At 39.1% G+C, this 23,363-nt stretch overlaps 1 protein-coding gene across 7 annotated transcripts in view; it reads left to right on the top strand.

Annotated features, from left to right (window-relative positions):
• Acaca (acetyl-CoA carboxylase alpha) overlaps positions 1-23,363 on the top strand; it is a 297,113-nt gene that overhangs the window by 62,692 nt on the left and 211,058 nt on the right. For all 7 annotated transcript variants that reach the window (XM_070027132.1, XM_070027130.1, XM_070027131.1 and 4 more), the window contains 2 exons: positions 1,860-1,906; positions 6,402-6,654. In XM_070027132.1, the coding sequence (XP_069883233.1) occupies positions 1,860-1,906; positions 6,402-6,654 (300 nt within the window). The remainder of the gene's footprint in view (positions 1-1,859; positions 1,907-6,401; positions 6,655-23,363) is intronic.

Raw genomic sequence — 23,363 nt, 5'->3', positions numbered from 1 at the left:
ACTTCCTTTTCCCTTCTTATCCATTCCCTAATACAGTTGTAGAGAATGCTAGCTCAGAGCACAAGATTGAATAAATCCTACTTTCCCAATTAATGGGAAGTCTTGTTCTTTGTCATTTAGGGATCTTTCCTTAGAACTACTTATTTTCCTATTAACACTGTGGTTCTTTCCTTTTATTTTCCTCTCTGCCCCCAGCCAAAGGTTCTCGTCTTAATTTGAAGTCTAATTAACTTTGCAATTTCAAATTCTGATTCTTTTTTTTTTTTGGGGGGGGGTCCGGTCATGGGGCCTGGGCGCTGTCCCTCAGCTCTTCAGCTCAAGGCTAGCTCTCTACCACTTGAGCCACAGCGCCACTTCCGGCTTTTTTCATTTTGCTTATGTGGTCCTGAGGAATCGAACCCAGGGCCTCAGGCATGCAAGGTAAGCGCTCTACCACTGAGCCACCTTCCCAGCCCCTGCACTTTAAAATTCTGATTGCTGGCTATTCCCATTGAACTGATTCAGTGAGATCTGGGATGGAAAATTTTTTTTTCTTCCTTTTTTTTTTTTTTTTTTTTGCCTGAACTCTGGGCCTGGGTACTGTCCCTCAGCTCTTGAGCTCTTCAGCTCAAGGCTAGCACTCTACTTGAGCCACAGTGCCACTTCTGGCCTTTTTTGCTTATATGATGCTGAGGAGTTGAACCCAGGGCCTCATGCATGCAAGGCAAGCACTCTACCACTGAGCCACCTTCCCAGCCCCACATGTATGTTTTTAAAAAGCTCTTATACGTAATCAAAAGGAAGAATTCTACCTGAGTATATTTTAAGCTGTTAGTTTAGAAGTAAACCTAGGTTTTGGGGAGTAGAGACTTATTTGTAAGAGTTTAGACACTTAGTGTAATGTTCTCTTCTTGGCTGGTAAGTAGCAGAGCTTAACTGAATTGTAGAGAAACTAATTATTTTCATTTTGAAATCATTTCATATTTGAAATGATAAGATTGTAGCATATATCTTTTGAATGTACAATTTTCCTGGAAAAGTCCCCTTTTTGGAGTAATAAGCTTTTACTATTATTTAATACTGTAAGAAATAATGAAGTATTTGAATGTGTAATGTTTATGACTTACAGAATGATAAATCCTGAACTTTATACTTCAAGTTAAGTAATAGATTTGACAAGAAAAAAATGGTACTTTGGTCATAATTAATTTTGTAATATACTAAACAGAATGGGAGTTGATACAAATTTAGATTCTTTAAAAAATACTTTCATTAGCCTATAATAGTTGTACACGGCAAGTTCATTTGAGACATTCCAGATGTGCATACACTGTTCTATATCAACTTCATCCCTTCTATCACTCTCCCTTATTTTCCCCTTCCCCTTAAAAATGATTTCAGCAGGTTTCCCTGTTGTTGATCCATACATACATATAAAATGCTTTTACCATATTCACCCTCTTTCACCCTCTCCATTCATTTCTGCCCCCTCTGATTCCTGCCCTCCAACAGAGCCTGTTTTACTCTGTCATGTACTTTTCAGCGCATATTAATTATATCAAAGGATTTTACCATCCTATTTTACATGTATATATATTGTATTTTTGTTATAATTCCCTCTATTGCTTTCTTTCCCCACCCCCTTATTATTTAATTTTCCAGTGCAATTTCTCATGCCATCTTTTCACATAGATGCAGTTTATTTTAGTATTATTCTCTTTTTCCTCATTTCCCTTCTGTACTCAAAAGTCCCATAGTTACAATTAAGTTAAATGTTTGTATAAGCACATATATGTTTATACTATACTGAACTGAACAAGAATTGATACAAATAGGATTTTGTTTAATAACCTCAAATCTCTCTTTCTCTCTTCCTTTAGTTCTTTTTGGAGGTGGATATCTACTCAGACAATAAGAATTGTAAGAGGTCAGTTACAAATAATGCTCTTTGTTATTTCAAGTGTAATAAAAAGTGTTTATATATTGAAATATTATACTTTTACATTAAAAGTTGGCTTCATGTAGAATACTGACAGACCTGAAGTATGGTGTTCTATCACCTCTAATTCAGAACTAGAATCAATGAAAATGGGACAGGCTGTGGAGCTTCTAGAATGTCTGGAGAATACTTAGTAATTTTCCATACATGACCTGTCTTTTCTGGTAGTTTGCATGCTTGTGCTGGGGAATTCTGTTCTCTACAGAACTGGCTGTTGGACAGACTATTTAGCTGTTAACACTGAGCTGCTTCCTAAATATGCAAACCTTTAGAAACAAGACTGCCTTTGTCATCTTAGCTAGGAAAGAAAAACTTGAAGCTGTCCTTATGTATTCTTCATTTATTTGTCCAGGAACCATATTTTGTTAATCTTTGCTTTTTCTACTATGGAGTCAAAGAATTCATTTCTCATGAATTTTGTTTTTTTTTTTTGTGTGTGTGTATTAGTATCTATACCTGAATGTCTTACTCTCTTGTGAAGAAGACAGCATTTATTTTCTGTTAGTTGGAATGGAATTTTTTTTGCTGGTTCTACTATTTTTAATCTTATTTGCTCTAAAACATCAAAGAAATGAGGCTTTTTTATTGCCATATCTTTTGATATTCTTTAGAGTGGTCAGTTGAACTTTCCTTTTAATTTTTTTTTTTTTTGTCGATCATAGGGCTGGAACTCTGGGCCTGAGCGCTGTCCCTCAGCTCTTCAGCTCACAGCTAGAGCTCTACCACTTGAGCTACAGCGCCACTTCCGGTTTTCTGGTGGTTTATTGGAGACAAGAGTTTCACAGATTTTCCTGCCAGGGCTGGCTTTGAACTGTGATCCTCAGATGTCAGCCTCCTGAGTAGCTAGGATTACAGGCGTGAGCCACCAGCACCTGGCTTTTAATCCTTTTTTTTTTGTCTTTAATGATTTGGTTTTCTTTTAATGGGGCTTTTATAATGAACTTTTTCATGAAATTTGGAGGCATTTTGTTTTAAAGTATATAGCACGTCAAGGGGAAAATGTATAGTAAAGTAGACATCAGATTTTTCTGACTGCTTGGTACTCTGTGTGTATATGTGTGCTTGCACATGGGTCACTAAGGTATGCAGGGGATTAAACCCAGGTTTTTGCAAATATTAGGAATATGCTTTACCACTGAGCTATATTTTAGCCTGATACTTTTTCTTTTCTTTTTTTTGGGGGGGGGGGTCCGGTTGTGGGGCCTGAACTCTGGGCCTGGGCGCTGTCCCTCAGCTCTTCAGCTCAAGGCTAGTGCTCTACCACTTGAGCCACAGCGCCACTTCCGGCTTTTTTCTTTTTTCTTATGTGGTGCTGAGGAATCGAACCCAGGGCCTCATAGCCTGATACTTTTATATTTCATTGTGGTTTAATAAATACTGGGTTAAGTTGGATGTCTCTGCCTCATAACTGTCAAGAGGCTGATATATGATCACAGTTCAAAGCCAGCTCTGGACAGAAAAGCCCAAGAGACTCTTACCTATAGTGAACCAGCAAAAAAGCCATTCTGTAGGTGTGGCTCAAATGATTCGAGTGCCATGCTAAGTGAGAGGCCAGGCTGTGAGTTCAAGTCCTAGTATCTGGAAAAACAAGCACCAAAACAATTTAAACCAGTGTCTCACACCTGTAATCCTAACTACTCAGGAGGCTGAAATCTGAGGATCATGGTTCAAAGCAAGCCCAGGCAGGAAAGTCCATGAGACTCTTATCTCTAATTAATCACCGAAAAACCAGAAGTGGAGCTTTGGCTCAGGTAGTAGAACAGCACTAACTTTGAGCAAAAAAGCTCAGGGACAGTACCTTTGGCCCTGAGTTCAAGCCCCAGGACCAGCTTGTGTGCATGCGCACACACACGACAGTAAAGTAATCTTTCACTCTCAGGAAATACTTATAGGGTTTTTTTTTTTTTTTTTTTTTTCTGTTTTTGCATTCCTGGCAATTTGCTATTACTGTATTATTTTTGTAGCATGGTAGTTCTCAAATTTGTTAAAACATGGATTATTGGCTCTAAGTCAGGGCCAGAAAATTTGCACTTCTTATAAGTTCCAAGGTGCTTCTACTCCTGCAGGTCCAGGAAACACATTTTGAGAACCACATGGCTGTAGCATTTATGGATACTGTTTTTTGTCTCTAAATAAATAAGCTCTGATTTACAAAGTGCACAAAAATAATGGTACAATAATATACAAAATAATGGTACACTATAATGGTACAATGGTATAATTTTAACGACTTCAGTGGTGATAAATATTATCCTTTGGTCTGAGGTGATAGCACATTACTCCTCAGGTAAATTTATACCTTAAAGTGGATGCAGCATATAAAATAAATTTAAGCTGAATGCTGGTGGCTCATGCCTGTAATCCTAACTACTCAGGAAGCTGAGATATGAGAATTTGGGTTCAAAGGCATCCCTGGCAGGAAAGTCTGTAAGACTCTTATCTCTAATAAACCACCAGAAAAACAGAAGTGGTACTGTGGCTCAAATTGGTAGAGTACTAGAGATTAGGGATATTGTCCAGGCCTTGAGTTCAAGCCATATGACCCCCCCATAATAATTATTAGCTATTAATATTCAATGATGTAGAACACTTCAAAATCGGGATTGGAATACTTACTGATTTAAAATGATTGATCAAGTCAAAACTATTTAGTACTGAGCTGATGTGTAATTTTGAAATTTTTAAATTGTGGTTTTTGGTTTTTTTGGCCAGTCCTAGGGCTTGAACTAGGGCCTGGGCACTGTTCCTGAGTGTCTTTTGCTTAAGGCTAGCACTCTACCACTTGAGCCACAGTGCCATTTCTAGCTTTTGTTTATATGGTACTGAGGAATTGAATCCAGGGCTTCATGCATGCTAGGCAAGCACTCTACCACTAAACCACATTCCCAGGCCTAAATAGTGTTTTCGAGGAGACAAAATATTTTTCATTTTCTTGAGAGTTTTCTTATTGTGGGCTTTGCACTGTATTTTAGTCTTGGCAACTGTGACAATATTTAAGTTGACTAATAAGGCAATATATCTAGACAATGGTGCTCAATTGAGGTGACATCCCTGTAATGTTGATAACAGATTTTGTATTTGGTCTACATTGACTTTTCAACCAGCTCAATTTATGTAATTGAATAAGTAATAGTTAAATTATTATAGCCAAATGTAGCCATTTGGAGTAAAATTTTAAAAGATGTAATTTAACAAAAAATTAAGATAAGTTTTCCTCTTGAGGGCATAAAAAGACTGACAGAAAGGTGGGGTTTTTAAAGTTATGCAAAATGTAAAATTCATAACCTATCCATGTATAGCGATTGGAACTAGATGATTATTATGTAGCTTACACTAAACAATGAATTTCAGGCAACCACTATTGTCAAACATTATAATCTTAGAACAAATAGATTTTTTTTTTGGCCAGGGGCTTGAACTTAGAGCTTAGGCACTGTCCCTGAGCTATTTTTTCTCAAGGTTAGCACTCTTCACCTTGAACCACAGCTCCACTTTTGGTTTTTTGGTGGTTAGTTGAAGATAAGAGTCTCTCGGACTTTTCCTGTCTGGGCTGGCTTTGAACTGTGATTTTTCAGATATGAGCTTCCTGAATAGCTAGGATTACAGACATGAGTCACCAGTGCCTGTCTTCAAATAGTTTTTTTTATACCACTAATATTTCTTCATTGATCATAATTATCTTTTGGATTTTAAATTATAAAGACATTTGGATTGGCTTATGGTTTTTTAAAAAAATTTCTTTGGTAGAAAAGGGAACTTGTTTTTTTTTGATGGTTGTGGGGCTTGAACTCTGGGCCTCAGCAATGAGCACTGAGCACTGTCCCTCAGCTCTTCAGCTCACGGCTAGAGCTCTACCACTTGAGCTACAGTGCCACTTCGGGTTTTCTGGTGGTTTATTGGAGATAAGAGTTTCATGGACTTTCCTGCACAGGCTGGCTTTGAACTGTGATCCTCAGATGTCAGCCTTCTGAGTAGCTAGGATTATAGGCGTGAGCCACCCGCGCCCGGCTTGTTTTAATTTTTTAGGCATAGTTAACCATGATCTTAATTTTCCTTCATTGTAGAAACATAGCCTTGGGGCTGAGAATGTGAAGGTGGCTCAGTGGTAGAGTGCTTGCCTAGCATGTATGAAGCCCCAGGTTCGTTTCCTCAGTACCACATACACAGAAAAAGCCAGAAGTGGCACTGTGGCCTCAAATGGTAGAGTGAACTGAAAAACTCAGAGACAGCACCCAGGCCCAGAGTTCAAGCCTCACGACTGACCAAAAAAAAAAAAACACGAAGAAAGCCTTAGATAGAATAGCCAAGAAAGCTAATTCTGAAAATGTCTTGCTAAGGGCAAGTAGTTTATTAGTTATAATATCTGAGTGTCCTCAGCTATATGTTCATAACTTGCTTCTCTTACTCTTCATTATCCCAATAGCTCTGAGAGCTTTATTTAAAAGAATAATGGATGAACCATCTTCCTTGGCCAAACCTCTGGAGCTGAATCAGCATTCCCGATTTATAATTGGATCCGTGTCTGAAGATAACTCTGAAGATGAGATCAGCAACCTGGTGAAGCTGGACCTATTAGAGGAAAAGGAAGGTTCTCTGTCACCAGCCTCTGTCAGCTCAGATACACTTTCTGATTTGGGGGTCTCTAGTTTACAGGATGGCTTGGCCTTACACATAAGGTAAGAGAGAGAAGTTGAATGGTGAATTTACTTTACCTACCTTAATCGCTTTGCTGATTATGTTCAGAAAAGAATAATATTAACCAAGATTGCCTTACTTCTTAACATATCACTGGACTTACAACTTTATAAGTAGGAAAAGATGTATTTTGCAAGATTTGGCAGTGCTTTTTTTCCTAAACATTACCTTCAGCTTTTTTTCTGCCTTTTTCACATAGTAGGTGTTTTAGTGAGAGTTAGTTAGGCTTAGGAATTTCAGTCTGTCTATTTTGAATATTATTATTATTATTTAGTACTGGTTCCAGAGCTAGAACTCAGCCTGTTCACTGTCTCTGAGCTTTTTTGCTCTTGGCTAAGGCTCTTCCAATTGAGCCATAGCTGTACTTCCAGTGTTTTGGTTAATTGGAGATAAGAGTTCCACATACTTTCCTGCCTGGTTTCGAACTGTGATCCTCAGATCTCATCCTTCTGAGGAGCTAGGATTCCAGGCAAGAACCACTGGTGCCCAGTGAGCATTTTTTAAAACATGCTGTGCAGGTGATTCTAATGGGCAACCAGGATAAAAATTATAGGTCTAACCTAGGTAAACATACATTAGGGTGGCTTTTGCTGTTATTATCTTGGTGTTCCTGTTATTAATAGATTATAAAACAATTCACCTCCTTTTTATGTACTCAAGAAACTGACTCTATAGTAATATCTCATATGAGATCTGGCTGGATCTGACTGTTCTGCACATTGCTATCCTTGGTGTTTAGAATTCTGGTTTCTGAGAGAGAAGGTAATTATATTAGTAATCACTCCCTCTTAGCTCTGTAGAGGTCAAATGAAAGTAACAAGTTGATTTTGTTATATCATAGATTCCCTATAACTGCAGTGAACTTGAGAAATAATTTAACCTAATGTTTGTTTTTATTTTTACTTTTATTTTTGGTTGTTGGACTTGAACTCAGGATCTGGGTGCTGTCCCTTAGTTCTCTCTCTCTTTTTTTTCTCTTTTTTTTTTTTTTTTTTTGCCGGTCGTGGGGCCTGTACTCTGGGCCTGGGCGCTGTCCCTCAGCTCTTCAGCTCAAGGCTAGTGCTCTACCACTTGAGCCACAGTGCCACCTCCGGCCTTTTCTGCTTATGTGGTGCTGAGGAATCGAACCCAGGGCCTCATGCATGCAAGGCAAGCGCTCTACCACTGAGCCACCTTCCCAGCCCTCTCTTTTTTTTTTTTGTTGGTTGTGGAGCCTGAACTCTGGGCCTGGGCACTGTTCCTCAGCTCTTCAGCTTAAGCCTAGCACTTTCCACTTGAGCCACAATACCACTTCTGTTTTTTTCTGCTTATGTGGTACTGAGAAATTGTACCCAGGGCCCCATCATGCAAGGCAAGCACTCTACCACTGAGCCACCTTCCCAGCCCCTTCCTGAGTTCTTTTTGTTCTAGGTTAGTGCTCTACCACTTTGAGCCACAGCATTACTTCGAGTTTTCTAGTGGTTAATTGGAGGTAAGAGTCTCATGGCTTTCCTGCCCTAGCTGGTTTTGAGCCTTGATCCTGAGATTTTTGCCTCCTGAGTAGCTAGAATTATAGGCATGAGCCACCAGTGCCTGGTGTTTAGCCTAATGTTTTAATGTCTCTCCCCCTCTACCCACAGTTTCCATATGTAGCATTGGCCTCATAATCCCAGCAAGCCTGCTATTTTGTTTTAATAGATGAAAAGACTGAGGCCTGATGAATGGAAACAACTTGCCTTAGATTGACTAGCCAGAAAAGTGGAATTCCAAGTCAGATGTCCTAATCAATTTCAGTAACTTTTCTATTCTTTCTCTGACAGTAAAAGTGTGTATGTGTGTGTGCTGGCTCTGGTGCTTGAACCCAGGGCCTGAATACACCTTACTTAGCTTTTTTGCTCAAGGCTAGCACTCTACTACTTGATCTGCAGCTCTATTTCCAGCTTTTTAGTGGTTAATTGGAGATAAGGATCTCACAAACTTCTCAGGCTAGCTTCTAACACAATCATTAGATTTCAGCCTCCTGAGTAGCTAAGATTATGGGCAGGTGCCACCAGTGCCCTAATAGAAGTGTCTTAATTATATAACTAGTCCAGACAGTGGTTTTATTGAGTTTGTGAATAAAGTATATCATACCTTTGCCTAAAAATGAGGAATTAGAGGCAGAGAAAATGGATTAGGTCTTTATTTATTACTATATAGTTCATTTTATTTATTACTGTATAGTTCACTTTTATTACTGTATAGGTTAATACTGATGGTGTTATTTCCCCCCCAGGTCATTTGGAAGTGGGGGTTGTGACTGTTGTATTCTTTGTATTGGGAAGACAGAAGACCAATGATACTAAACTTTTGCAGTGTAGTGGATACTCCCACACAACCATGTATTGTCTTCAAAATCTGTCTTCTATTGAGAAAGACTGGATTACTTCTAAATCCTTGAAGCCACATACCACCTAGAGAAATTTGTCTAATTTAGTTCTATGTGAAACAAAATTCATTTGCTGAATTAGGAAACTGTGGATTAGGCAACAGTATGATAAATGCCATTGTAGGAACTCAACTAATGATATTACAAGGCAGTTTGTAGTTCCCAGATCATTTCCAAAGTTCATGGTAGTTGTGTGTAGATCATGTGGACAGTGGTATGAATGCCAGAGAATGTCTGTTGATGCTTTACTGTTGCCAGACCCATGCTGTTTGCTCGTGGGGCAGTCATGGATGGAAGTGTGATCAGCAGCCTGAGGAAGACAGGGGCATTTCTACTAGCTTCTCTATTAAATTTCCAAAATGGAACAGTTTCTCGCTTGGCTTATTTCTTTCTCTTTTTTCTTTTTTCTTTTTCCTTCCTTCCTTCCTTCCTTCCTGCCTTCCCTGCCTTCCCTACCTTTCCTTCCTTTCCTTCCTTTCCTTCTTTTGTCGGTTGTGGGGCTTGAACTCTGGGCTTGGGTGCTGCTGTGTGCTCTTCAGCTCAAGGAAGCACTAGACCACTTGAACCATAGCACCACTTCCGGTTTTCTATTGGTTTATTGGAAATAAGAGTCTCACGGAGTTTCCTGCCCGGGCTGGCTTTGAACTGTGATCCTCAGATCTCAGCCTCTTGAGTAGCTAGGATTATAGGCATGAGCCACCGGCGCCCAGCTTACTTTTTCTTTTTTAATCTTTTTGGTTGTACTGGAGTTTAAACTCAGGGCCTTATGCTTACCCAGCAGGTATTCTTTCACTTGAGCTATACTCCAGTCCTCCCTTGATCCATTTCTTAGGTGACCTGTAGTTAAGACGTTCTTTAGAATAATTTAAATTTTATCAAATTCATTTGATAGATGAAAAACTTTGTCTCTCACATCTGCAACTAGTTAGGCATGTGCCCATTCACATCTTATGTTTTTTCCTTAAACTAATTGTCTATTCTCTCTGTAAAAATGAAGATGGTGATTTAGACATTTATTTTCACTCTGAACTTGAAGTTAAATAGAAACTGATTGGGTTTAGTATCAGCTTCTAGAATGAATAAGTGATATAAATGAAGGAGTAGGCACATTCCTAAGAGATATTAGTTATCTAATGCCATGTGATGTAATTATTATAATATGATATTGGCCCTTCTCCCTCTCCCCTGCTCACATAGGGCTTTATTAAGTGCTAAATGACAAGTCTTGTGATATGATGGTTGAACTGGATTAAAAAAAATAGACTTTTCAGGGATGGGGATCACTTTTGTCATACTTTTCTAGTGAAAGATTGAATAAATCTCTCCCTAAACTTTATGGTGTAAATATTTGAAAATAAGGCCCTAAGAAAGTAGTTATATACAATAAAGAACATACAGAAGATAATTGTTTTATCTTTTTATTTTTAGATAAAATCAGCTAGGAGTTGTCTATTAGCTAGGTTGTTATATTTCTAAAATTCACTAGTAGTATAAGAAGGTTGCTTAAAGACAGTGTAGACATCTTACTTTTGATTACTGATGTATGATTTTGTGGCATATAATGGAGAAGTCTGTTTAGGCTTTTGCCATTTCTGTTTCTGTTGGGATGCTACTTGAGATGAAATTATTCTGTATACCTGTGCTGTCAGTCAAATAGGATTGTAAACAAATTTGTCAAGCTAGTATTTGTAACTAGCTGAGTTACTGATTGAAGTTCAGTTGGAAGCAAGTGATCTCCCTATTTGTATCTTTTACTTCTTTGACTAGTATGATTTCTTTTTTTATCACGTACTTTGTGGTATAAAATTTGAAACTTCATTTCAATTTTCTCATATAGCAACTTAAAATATGTGCTCAGCCAACATTTCATGCCTAGCAAGCATATTTAAAGACTTTATCTGAGAATAATCTTTAATTGTTGGTATCTGTATGTAGGTAAATCCAGCATAAGGTATTCTATAGCTTCATTCAAAACATTTGCTGCTTTGGAAGAATAGAACAAATTTACTCAGGCAGGGCTTTGTGAAGGGAAAGTCAATTCTTTTCTTTTCTAGATTAGAAAAGTGCTTTACAAACATCTTTGAAACTTTATCATCTAAATGGGAGATTACTTCTATATATGTCTTACTCCTCAGAAAAACCTGACTACAGAATATAGAAATGCTTTTGTAATTAGAAATAATCTATATACTGTAGTATTCTCATGATCCCAAATGGACAACTACTGAGTTTGAAATCCATTTCTAGATACTGTATTTCATTGTGGTAGACTTAAAAAAATTCATGTAGACCCATAGGAAATAATAATGTTAAAGTGTGATTCTAAGAAAATCTGGGATTGCTTTTCAGCTTTTGTTCCCTTTGGTAAGAGAGAAGGCTAAGAGATAATGAGAGATAAGGCCTGTTTTTTTGCTGGCATACTCTACCCTATTTTCCTCCCTCCTTCCTTAAATTCTTCTTACCTTGTACCTCTTTTCCTTCTCTCTCTCCACCCTTTTTTATTTCCTTCTACCTCTTTTTTCTTCCATTTACCCTTTCTTTCCCCTCCCCACTCCTGTACAAGTGATTAAACCCAGGCCTCATATTTGTGTGTGTTTTAATGTTGAGTTATATCCCTAGTCCATATTATCTTTTGGAACTAACAGTCATTACTATTACCCATATTTTTTTGTTTTGTTTTGTCAGTTCTGGGTCTTGAACTCTGGGCCTGGGTGCTGACAGCTCTTCAGCTCAAGGCTACCACTTCAGCCACAGTGTCACTTCTGGCCTTTTCTGAGTAGTTTATTGGAGATAAGAATCTCAAGGACTTTTCCTTCTTGGGCTGGCTTCAAACTGCAATTCTTGGCTCTCAGGATTATAGCTAGGATTATAAGTGTGAGCCACTGGCCCCTGGCTTACTCACAGTTATTTGATGGTAAACTGAGTCATGTGTTAAATAATGTCATAGATATTGAGTCTAGTCAGAGCTCATAATGTCTACCACACACCAAATAGGAACCCTGAGTGTAGTAGTAGATAGGTTTCAGTTCTCTATGAGCAGTTGTCTAATTTAATGTCAGCCTTATTAAGGAAGCATAGAATTTGAAAATATCTTAAAGATAATGCTTTAAGAAGCAGTAAACCACAAACAAAACATGAGCCAGCACACTGAAGCTAGTGTGTGTAGCTAGTACAAGGCCCTGAGTTCATATCCTAGTAATGGCAAAAAATAAGCAATCTACCACTAAGAATTATTATTATTATTATTAATTACTTAATTAATTTATTTTTGTTGGTTGTGGGGTTTGAATTCTGGGCCTGGGTGCTGTCCCTCAGTTCTTGAGCTCAAGGCAAGTGCTCTACCACTTGATCCACAGCTCCACTTCTGCTTTTCTGGTAGTTTACTAGAGATAAGAGTCTCATTGACTTTCCTACCTGGGCTGGCTTTGAACTGTGATCTTCATGAACTGTGATCTTCATATCTCAGCCTCCTGAGTAGCAGGATTACAGGCATGAGCTACTGGTGCCTGGCTCAGAGATTATTATTTTCCCAGCATTTAGTCTTTTGGTTTCTTTCAGTATACACACACCCACACACCCAACCACCCACCACCCATCTACCCCTTCTCCCTCCTCCCCCTGCCCACCCCCCTCCCCCCATACACCCCCCCCTCTAGCCCAGGAAGTGAGGTCAGATTGTATATACTGAGGCTTGAACTCGGGGGCTAGAATTTGCTAGACAGGTGTTCTGCTAAAGCCATGCTTCTAGCCTTTTTTATTTGGGTTATTTTTGAGATCAGGACTCAATTTATCCCTGGGAAAGCTTGTATAGCGATTCTCCTATTTATACTTCATGTGTAAGTGTGATCCACCATGCTCATGTTTACTGTTAAGATAGGGACTCGATCTTTTTTGCCTAATCTGACTTGGAGTCATGGATCACTTGATTCTCTGGATTTCAGCCTCCTGAGTAGCTGAGATTCCAGGTATGTGCCAATACACCCAGCTATTGGTTGAGATGGGAATCTCAAAAACTTTTTGTTGTACTAGTTTTGAACCTCAGTTCTTCTGATTCTTTCTGAGTAGCTAGGATCAGAAGAAGTGTGAGCTACCAGTGTTGGGCATGATCTGTTGTTGTTTATGTTTTTGTGTAAAAAAAATCTACATCTTTCTGTTTCAAATTTTCAACCATTTAATGTACATACCATTCAAATTTTTTCCAATTGATTTACAAGTTTTGGTTAAATAAGTATGCACTCCATTCAAGTACACATGTTGAATATTGTGTCTCTTAAATCTTTTAATCTAGTATATTATTTTCACATAATTTTTGTGATAATAACTAGTGACTTGTTTAATATTTGTGAGGTAGAAAATCAGGAAAATAAAAATGGGATTATTAATGATTTGGCAGCATAGAGAGAAATGGAAGGAAAAAATAAAGAAGATTTAAACATTCTATACTTTAAAGGTACAGTAGTATTACACAACAATTTGGCATTGCATTAATGATGGTGGTGTGTTGTTGTTACTTTGCTTTTGGTCAGTTGTCAGACTTAGTGACAACTCAGCATCTGGGTGCTATTCCTAAATTCTTTTGTTTAAGGCTAGCGCTCTACCACTGCAGCGCTGTCGCTGTTTCCAGTTTTTCTGGTGGTTAATAGGAGATAGGAGTTTCACAGACTTTTCCTGCCTGGGCTGTCTTTGAACTGCAGTCCTCAGATCTCAGCTTCTTGAGTAGCTAGGATTATAGGCATGAGCCACCAGAGCCCTACTTCTCCTTTTTTTTTTTTTTTTTTTTTTGTCCAGTAGTGGGGCCTGAACTCTGGGCCTGGGCACTGTCCCTCAACTCTTCAGCTCAAGGCTAGTGCTCTACCACTTGAGCCACAGCACCACTTCTGGCTTTTTTCTTTCTGCTTATGTGGGGCTGAGGAATGGAATCCAGGGCCTTTTGCATGCAAGGCAAGCACTCTACCACTGAGCTACCTTCCCAGCCCCAACCCTACTTCTCCTTGACATTCCCACTTACTGTGGTGCCTTACTGATGAGTAGATAGTCCAGATCATTATGAGATCTGTAATTTGGAACTCTTTTGCTGAGGACAATAGTTTCCTCCCTCTATCTCCCACACTTCCCTTCTTCCCATTCAGAAAACAGAAGCTGTCTATATTCATCTGTATGTTTTCAGTGTCGGGATTATTTTGTAACCTTAGCTGACTATGGAAATATAACTATGAATGTTGTAAGTAGCGATCAGGACAACTACTTGACAGTATAATTTATTCAAGTTTACTTCTAGATTATACTTTTTTTTTTTTTTTTGTCGGTCATGGGGCTTGAACTCTGGGCTTGGGCACTGTCTCTGCACTCTTCAGCTCAAGGCGAACACTCTACCACTTGAGCCACAACACCACTTCCAGTTTTCTAGTGGTTTATTGGAGATAAGAGTCTCACTCACAGAGTTTCCTGCCTGGGCTGGCTTTGAACCATGATCCTCAGATCTCAGCCTCCTGAGTAGCTAGGATTACAGGTTGTGAGCCACCGGTGCCCGGCTGATTATACTTTTATTAGCATAAATTTACAAATAAAGTTTGCACTTACCACTTTATATTTTTGTATTTTAAAATTATTACAAGTAATCTGTGCTCATTTTACGAAAGTTAGAAATTCAGCAAGTATAGTAATGGAAATAATGCAATCATTCAGTGATAACCACTATTTTTTTTGGTTGGTCGTGGGGCTTGAACTCTGGGCCTGGGTGCTATCCTTCAGCTCTTCAGCTCAAGGCCAGAGTTCTACCGCTTGAGCCACAGTGCCACTTCAGTTTTCCAGTGGTTTTATTGGGGATAAGAGTCTCACGGACTTTCCTGCCCAGTCTGGCTTTGAACTGCGATCCTCAGATCTCAGCCTCCTGAGTAGCTAGGATTACAGGCGTGAGTGAGCCACCTGGGCCTGGCCATAACCACTATTTTATTTTTCTCTTTCATTGTGTTTTATTTCTTACCAATGAATTTCATTAAAATGTATCCTAATGAATACAGAATTTAGTTTTTCACAGTGTGTATGTGTTTTTTTTCTTTTGAAAATTCTTCTGAGAAATGACTTCAGGGACTTGTACATGCTAGGCAACAATTCTGCTACTAAGCTATACTTCTAGCCACGTTTCTTCCTTATATTCATTTAATATTTTTTCATATTACTAAAAATCTTTTAAAATTTAATTTTAAAGTTTTTTTTTTGGTAGTTTTAAGAGGGAGCAGGTCTTATATCTCAGTTTTTTTTCCTATCTGCTAGGTGATGTTGCCCAGATCTGGAATTCATCCAACTTAATAGTCTCTCTCTTTTTTTACCAGTATGGTTCCCTTGAACTTAGCACCTTGACCTTTCACTCTATCTATCTATCTATCTATCTATCTATCTATCTATCTATCTATCTATCTATCTATAAATAAGTAGTTGTGAGGCTTGAACTCAGGGCCTGAGCACTATCCCTGAGCTTTTTTACTCAAGGTTAGCACTTTATCACTTTGAGCCCCACTAGGCACTTCCAGTTTTTGAGTGATTAATTGGAGATAAGAGTCTCACTGGGACTCTTCTGTCAAAGCTGACTTCAAACCACAATCCTCACATCTTAACCTCCTGAGTAGCTAGGATTACAGGCTCCTATCTCCCTTAACTTTTATGCTCAAGGCACCCTACTACTTGAGCCACACCTCTACTTCCATGTTTTTTTTAATCCCTGATTTTTTTTTTTTTTTTTGGTGAGTCGTGGGGCCTGAACTCTGGGCCTGGGCACCATCCCTCAGTTCTTTAGCTCAAGGCTAGTGCTCTACCACTTGAGCCACAGCGCCACCTCCGGCTTTTTCTGCTTATGTGGTGCTGAGGAATCCAACCCAGGGCCTCATGCATGCAAGGCAAGCACTCTACCACTGAGCCACCTTCCCAGCCCCCATATTTTTTTTAATGTGTGTCTTGGTCCTAGGGCTTGAATCAGGGCCTAGGCACTGTCCCTGAGCTTTAGTGCTCAAGGCTAATGCTTTACCACTTTGAGTCACAGCACCGTTTCTGGCTTTTTGGTAGTTAATTGATGATTTCATGGACTTTCCTGCCACATTGGCTTTGATCCATGATCCTCAGATCTTAGTCTCCTGAGTAGTATTGCAAGCATGAGCCACTGATGCTGTGCTTTACTTCCAGCTTTTTGGTGGTTAATTGAAGGTAAGAGCCTCATGGACTTTCCTGCTGAGGCTGGCTTTGAACCAGGATCCTCAGATCTCAGCCTTCTAATTAAGTAGGATTACAGTCCTGAGCCATTGGTACTGGGTTCTTAACAAAAGTTTCAAAGGAGATTGTTATCAAGGTCACAGGTTTCAAGATCAGTATCTTCTTATGCTATTCTTATGCTAGCTAAAAATGAGCAATCAAAAAATGAAATTGGGAATTGATTATATTCATAGTAGCATCTAAAATAATAAGAAAAATTTAACCAAAAAGGTTCAAAAGTTGTGTTTAACACTATAGAACATTGCCAACAGAAATCAAAGATCTAAATAAATGGAAAATATTCATATTTATGGATTGGAAGACTCAGTATTGCCAAGATGGCAGCTCTCCCTAAAATTATACATAAATTTAGTCTATATAAAAAATCCCTGGGGGTGGGATTGTGGCTTAGTGGTAGAGTGCTTGCCTAGCATGCACAAAGCCTGGTTCAATTCCTCAGTACCACATAAACAGAAAAGGCCAGAAGTAGCGCTGTGGTTCAAGTGGTAGAGTGCTAGACTTGAGCAAAGAAAGCTCAGGGACAGTGTGTAGACTCTGAGTTCAAGCCCCAGGATTGGACAAAATAAATAAAATCCCACTGGGTGCTGGAACTCATGCCTGTATTTCTAGCTACTCAGGCATCTGAGATACGAGGATCACAGTTCAAAGTCAGCTGGGGCATGAAAGTCCGTGAGACTTATCTCCAGTTAACCACCAGAAACTGGAAGTGGAGCTGTGGCTCAAAGTGGTAGAGCACTAATCTTGAACAAAAAAAGCTCAGGGACAGTGCCTAGGCCCTAAGTTCAAGCCCTAGGGGGTGGGGGGTGGGGTTGTTGCCGAGGTAGGGGTTTGGGGGGGAGGGGAATCCCATCAAGCGTTTTTTTTTTTTCTTTCCTTTCTAGAATCTGACAAGCTTACCCTAAAATTCATGTGAAAACCCAAAGTACCAGAATAACCCAAATAATCTTGAAAAAGGAAAGTTGGAAGAATTAATACTACTTGATTCCAATACCTGTTGTGAAGCTATAGTTATTAAGACCAGGTGGCATTGTTGCAAGGGTAGGCATAGCTCAGTGTAACAGAATGTAGATGCCACAGAGAAACCTTTGTACATATGGTCAGTTGATTTATACATATGGTCACAATGCAGTCTGCTCAGTCTGCAGGGCAATCAAGCCAGTGAATGCATTACTGTCTACTGGATAAACTGCTGCATCACCCTTGATACTTGACAAATTACAATGCTGGTATTGTGTGGGCTTCCGTTGGATTTTGTGTCAGGTATATTTATACCTTGGACACACTTTTCATGATATATTAAAATGAAAATGCTTTAAATTTAGAGATGTGACTGTGTTTTGTGGTTTGTTTTTAAATTTCTTCTATTATTACAGAAGGATTATGGGCTGCAGAAAGCTTTGCTTTTGGATCTGGGCAGGTGGTTGTATTAGTTTTTGGTTATCTCAGAAAGATTCTTTTGGTGAAAGGAAATAAACTTGGTTATTGAGTTTGCCTCTTTTGTATATTTTTCTGATATTGGACTGCTTTATTCTACATTAAGGATTTATTTGCTTTTTGAATATTTTAACTTTATAACCAAGGCAGAGATTTGGTTACCTTTTAGAGAGATTCTCCATCTGTAGATAGTTGTAGTGTGTAAAATTGAGCTATATCCATGGCAACTTTAACTGTCCAGATAAAGGCTCCAGTGCTTTCTATTTGACAGATTTTATCCTGAAGAGATGTAAAGATAGAAGGACTGAAAATTAGAATTATGGTTCCCACTTTTCAGAGTTTCCTAGTTGTGACATGCTTCCTCACCTTACATGCTCCACTTGGAGAATAATAATCGATACTACTTGCTTTGTGGGTCTCAGAAACTACCCACTTAGGCTGTGCTATCCTCCTCCCTCCGGATTTCATGACCTAATTATTTTCTTAGCTTACTTGTCCTGGTAAACTTTGCCTTCTTTTTATCCTGGGCCCTCCCTGTCAGGTGCTCCTGGCAGCCAGAAAGGGCACTGGAACTTTTCTCTGGTGATTGTCAGGAGAAAGTGACAATGAAACATGTTTGTTGCCGCTGAAACAGAGCTGCTGTTTTCTAGTTACCCAAGGTTTTTTGTTCCGCCCACCTCCCCACCTCAAGATTCTCTTGGGAAATCAACTAATTCTGTATGTGACCTATGTATAGGGTGAAATGCAAAAAAAAAAAAAAAAGAAAAAAGAAAAGAGAAAAGATGGGGAATATAGAAATTGAGGACAAAGTAGACAAAAGCCTGTAGTTTGAGGCTGTCAGGCTGACTGAAGAAGGTGCCAAGAAATAGATGATGGCATAGTATCTCTTGTCCTCTTGGGTTTTAAGCAGCTGCAACAGGAGGAGGGACTGCGGCTTGTGTTTACCAGGACAACATCTAAAAAAAAAACTTCCATCATTTGACATCTTGATATGAAGGGTTCTGCTTAGGAATATAAGGAGATGAGCTATTACATGCTTCAAAGGTAAGTTTTAGGCAACGTATATCTTCAGTAAGACACTTGACAGCTAAACCTAGAATTTATGGGAAATTAGATGGATTTTTATTTTGTATCTGTGAAAATGAATGCCTTTAAAAATACCTTAAGGAAATGAATAAAAATGAGTATATTTGCTCCTGAATTATTTTTTTGTTTCCCAATTTCTAAATGATTTATTTTACATCTAGAATTTGAATGAAAGATATGTGAGCATATGTGTATTAGTATAAGTACATTGCAAATAAGCATCTTGTGTGGACCTTGCTATGCTATTAGTTTGTTATGGTACTTGGGTCTGTGTCAACTTTACCCACCGGGTTTGGCTGTCATTTGAAGAGTGAAGTTTTCTCAGCTATTGTGAAGGATGGATAATTGTTCTTTATTCTGTGTAGCATCCTGTAGAAGCTAGTTTTGCTGAAAACCCTTGAATAGTCTCTGAGGCCAGAAAAGGTGCCTGCAATAATTGTCTTGGCATAGAGCCAGACTGGAGTTGTTGAGGATGCCCAACTCTCTTATCCTAGGAACTTTTATTTTGTTAGAAATCCGGAGGAAATGAGTTGGGGCTTTTTGGCTTCTTACAAATCTCTGACTTTCCAGGAGAGTATTGCCATGAAAGACTTGTTGGAAGGCATTAATTAAGGGTCCCTCCATTATCTTTTGTTCTTTTGCTTGCTGGGATTGTAATCTGAAATCTTTATTTTGAACAAAATTTCCTGAAAATTAACTGGAATTAGGCAAAACAATGAAAGAAAAACACCACTGATGTACCCACCACTGTGCATGTGTTTACACATGTGTTCATGTGTGCAAGTATTGGGCTTTAAGCTTGGCTATTTTGCTTGAGGCTGGTGCTCTACCACTTGAGCTATACCTCAACTTCTGTCTTTTTGCTGGTTAATTGGAGATAAGAGTCTCACAGACTTTCCTGTCTGGTCTGGTTTTGAACCATGGATCCTTATATCTCAGGCTTTTGAGTAGGTAGGATTACAGGAGTGAGTCCCTAGTGCATGGTTGCCATAATGATTTTTTTTTTTTAAATCCTGTCCTGGGGCTTTAACTTAGGACCTGGGTGCTAGCCTTGAACTTTTGAGCTTAAGGCTAACACTGTAGCACTTGAGCTACATCTCCATTTCTGGCTATTTGGTGGTTAATTGGAGATAAAAGTCTCAATAGAGGGGCTGGGAAGGTGGCTCAGTGGTAGAGCGCTTGCCTTGCATGCATGAGGCCCTGGGTTCGATTCCCCAGCACCACATAAGCAAAAAGAAAAAAGCCAGAAGTGGCGCTATGGCTCAAGTGGTAGAGCGCTAGCCTTGAGCTGAAGAGCTGAGGGACAGCGCCCAGGCCCAAAGTTCAGGCCCCACGACTGGACCCCCCCCCCCAAAAAAAAAAGTCTCAATAGACTTTCCTCAAATAAATCTCAGCCTCCCGAGTAGCTAGAATTACAGGTATGAACCACAGCTGACACAGAAAATTTTAAGGGTCAACTTTGTTGAGTTACAATTCACAAGCAATCAAATATACCTGTTTTTTTTTTTAAATATTGTTACTATAAAGGTTATATAGAGAGGGGTTATAGTTACATAATTCACCCCTTCCCTTTTGGGATCCAGTTTTTATAAACCCACAATTAACTTTCTTCAATTAATTTTCTTGCATTATTTACCATGTACTTGTTTTTTTCAGCTCCCAAGTCTGTGATCATTATTAATGCTTCAACTTAGTAATGACATAATATCACACTCAGATAAAGAAAATTAATATAAAAGCGCATATACTGTCAGCACTGGTGGCTCATGCCTGTAATCCTAGTTACTCAGGAGGATGAGATCTGAGGATTGTAGTTCAAAGGCCGGGCAGCAAAGTCCATGAGACCCTTATCTCTAATGAACTACTCAGAAAAAGCTGGAAGTGGTACTGTGGCTCAGTTGGTAGAGTGCTAGCCTTGAGCAAAAGAAGATCAGGACAGAGCCCAGGCCCTGAGTTAGGCCCCAGGACTGGAAAATAAATAAATAAATAAAAGCAAATATACCGTGTGTGAGGGGCGGGGGGGGGGGGGGAGGAAACAGGGAGAGAGTGGGAGAGAGAGATTTCAAAGCAAAGGTAACTAATCTACAGCATAGAAAGTTGATCAGTACTTGGGTAAGAAAAATGACTGCAAAGGAGCATAGGGATGATAGAAATCTTCTATATCTTAATCTCGCTTATGAGACAGTTGATAATAATTAGATACATATGTCAAAATCATGTATAAAAAGTATGATTTTAGCAGAGAAGTGGCTTATATCTGTAATCCCAGCCACTTAGGAGGTGGGAATCAGGAGGATTATGATTTGGAGACCATGCCGTACGAGAAGTTAGCAAGAAAAAAAAAAAAGTTAGCAAGATCTCATCATTTCAATAAGCTGGGCATAATGGCACACAAATGTAATCCCAGCTAAGCAGAATGCTGCAACTGAAAGGATCACAGTCTGAGTCTACAGAAGCAAAAATTAAAATATTATCTGAAAAATAACGAAAACACAAAAGGCTGTGGCTTAAATGGTAGAGTGCTAGCCTTGAGCACAAAGTTCAGAGACAACACAATGTCAGGGACCAGAGTTCATGCCCCAGGGCCAGCACAAAAAAAGGGCTGGAGGCATGGCTTAAGTGGTAGCGCATCTGCCTAGCAAGTACAAAGCTTTTAGTTAAAACCATAATGCCACCAATCTTGCTGCTTCCAAAAAATTTCACCAAGCTATTCATATAAAACAGGTATATTTGAGTGGTACTCCCTAGATACTATGTTGAAAATGAACTATACCACTTGTGGGTGGGAATGAATCGGAAAAACTGGGAGAGAGTGAGGGAAGTGGTGACATTGTTCAAAAAGAAATATATTCAATTCAAGCCCCATGACTGACAAAAATAAAAGAAATGTACTCATTACCTCTGTACATCATCTTTATAATAACAATAATGAAAAAAATTATCCCATGACACCGTTTCCAGACCATTGTTGTTTGTTATCATCATAGATGATGCATGGTACAGTTGGCAAAACACTGAAATGATACCTAGAAAAGTCTGTTTGCTGTTTGTATCACAGACTTCCTTTATAATTTTGGACAAATCAGTCTGCTTGTAGAGCTCATTTTCTTTAAGATTCTTCTTAATTTTAATCCAGGTACAGAATAATTAAATACTTTGATAGAAAAGGATGAGGAAAATTTTAGCAGACTAAGTAGCATGAAGTGTCACCGTCTTGGCAGGTTAGTGAATTCAGTGATATTTATTAGCAAGCTGAAACACTGAGTGCCAGCCATAGCCTTTTTTCTGTATCTAATTAAGTCTAGTAGGAGGGGCTGGGAAGGTGGCTCAGTGGTAGAGTGCTTGCCTTGCATGCTTGAGGCCCTGGGTTTGATTCCTCAGCACCACATAAGCAAAAAGAAAAAAGCCAGAAGTGGCGCTGTGGCTCAAGTGGTAGAGTGCTAGCCTTGAGCTGAAGAGCTGAGGGACAGTGCCCAGGCCCAGAGTTCAGGCCCACGACTGGGAAAAAAAAAAAAAAAAGTCTAGTAGGAAAAGCCACTACTAGTTTCTGCACAATTCCTTCTTGCTATCCTCCTGTGAGTGGTACTTATACAAAAAAAAATTAAATAACAGATTAGAGATTATAAAAGTATTATAAAATTTAAAATACACATAGTTTCCAGATACATATAAATACAATAAAAATAAAACTTTTTAAAAGAGAGGTCAGAATTTAGTTCAATGGGAGAGTGACTGCACTAAGTTCAATCTCTATATCGAAGGAAGGAAGGGAGGGAGGTAGGGCAGGCTAGGTACTAGGGGCTCCTACCTATAATCCTAGAAACTCAGGAGGCTGAGATCTGAGGATCAGAGTTACTATACAATTGGTCACTAGAAATTACTCCTACCAGTTGTGCCTTTGTACTTTTTCAGTCTCTCTCACTCTTGCTTTCTTCCTCTGGTATTTTTCTTTCTTTTTTTTTTTTTTTGGTCCAGTCGTGGGGCCTGAACTCTGTGCCTGGGCACTGTCCCTCAGCTCTTCAGCTCAAGGCGAGCACTCTACCACTTGAGCCACAGTGCCACTTCTGGCTTTTTTCTTTTTGCTTATATGGTGCTGAGGAATCGAACCCAGGGCCTCAGGCTTGCAAGGCAAGTGCTCTACCACTGAGCCACCTTCCCAGCCCCTCCTCTGGTATTTTTCAACTTTCATTCAACACAAAATTGTTGCTATTTATTGGAAGAAGTTGGGTTACAGTTGGTGAGGGAAGAAGCAGTTTTAAAATTAGGGAATTCCATTTGCTACTTCTGTTAAAATATATTTATGTAAATCTCATTTTAATCTCTATGGTCATATTGTAGCCTTCTAGAGGTATCTTTTACATTGTTTTTCCATGTCATCTGTTAACCTAGTAGCTTTTTTTTTTTTTTTTTTTTTTTGGGTCTGATCGTGGGGCCTCCTGAACTCTGGGCCTGGGCGCTGCCCCTCAGCTCTTCAGCTCAAGGCTAGCGCTCTACCACTTG

This window comes from Dipodomys merriami, unplaced genomic scaffold (genome assembly GCF_024711535.1).
Source record: "Dipodomys merriami isolate MVZ:Mamm:240054 unplaced genomic scaffold, mDipMer1.0.p SCAF_19, whole genome shotgun sequence".
Lineage (NCBI taxonomy): Eukaryota > Metazoa > Chordata > Mammalia > Rodentia > Heteromyidae > Dipodomys > Dipodomys merriami.
Note: the sequence above shows the minus strand (reverse complement) of the source record. Positions and strands in the feature narration are given on the sequence as shown.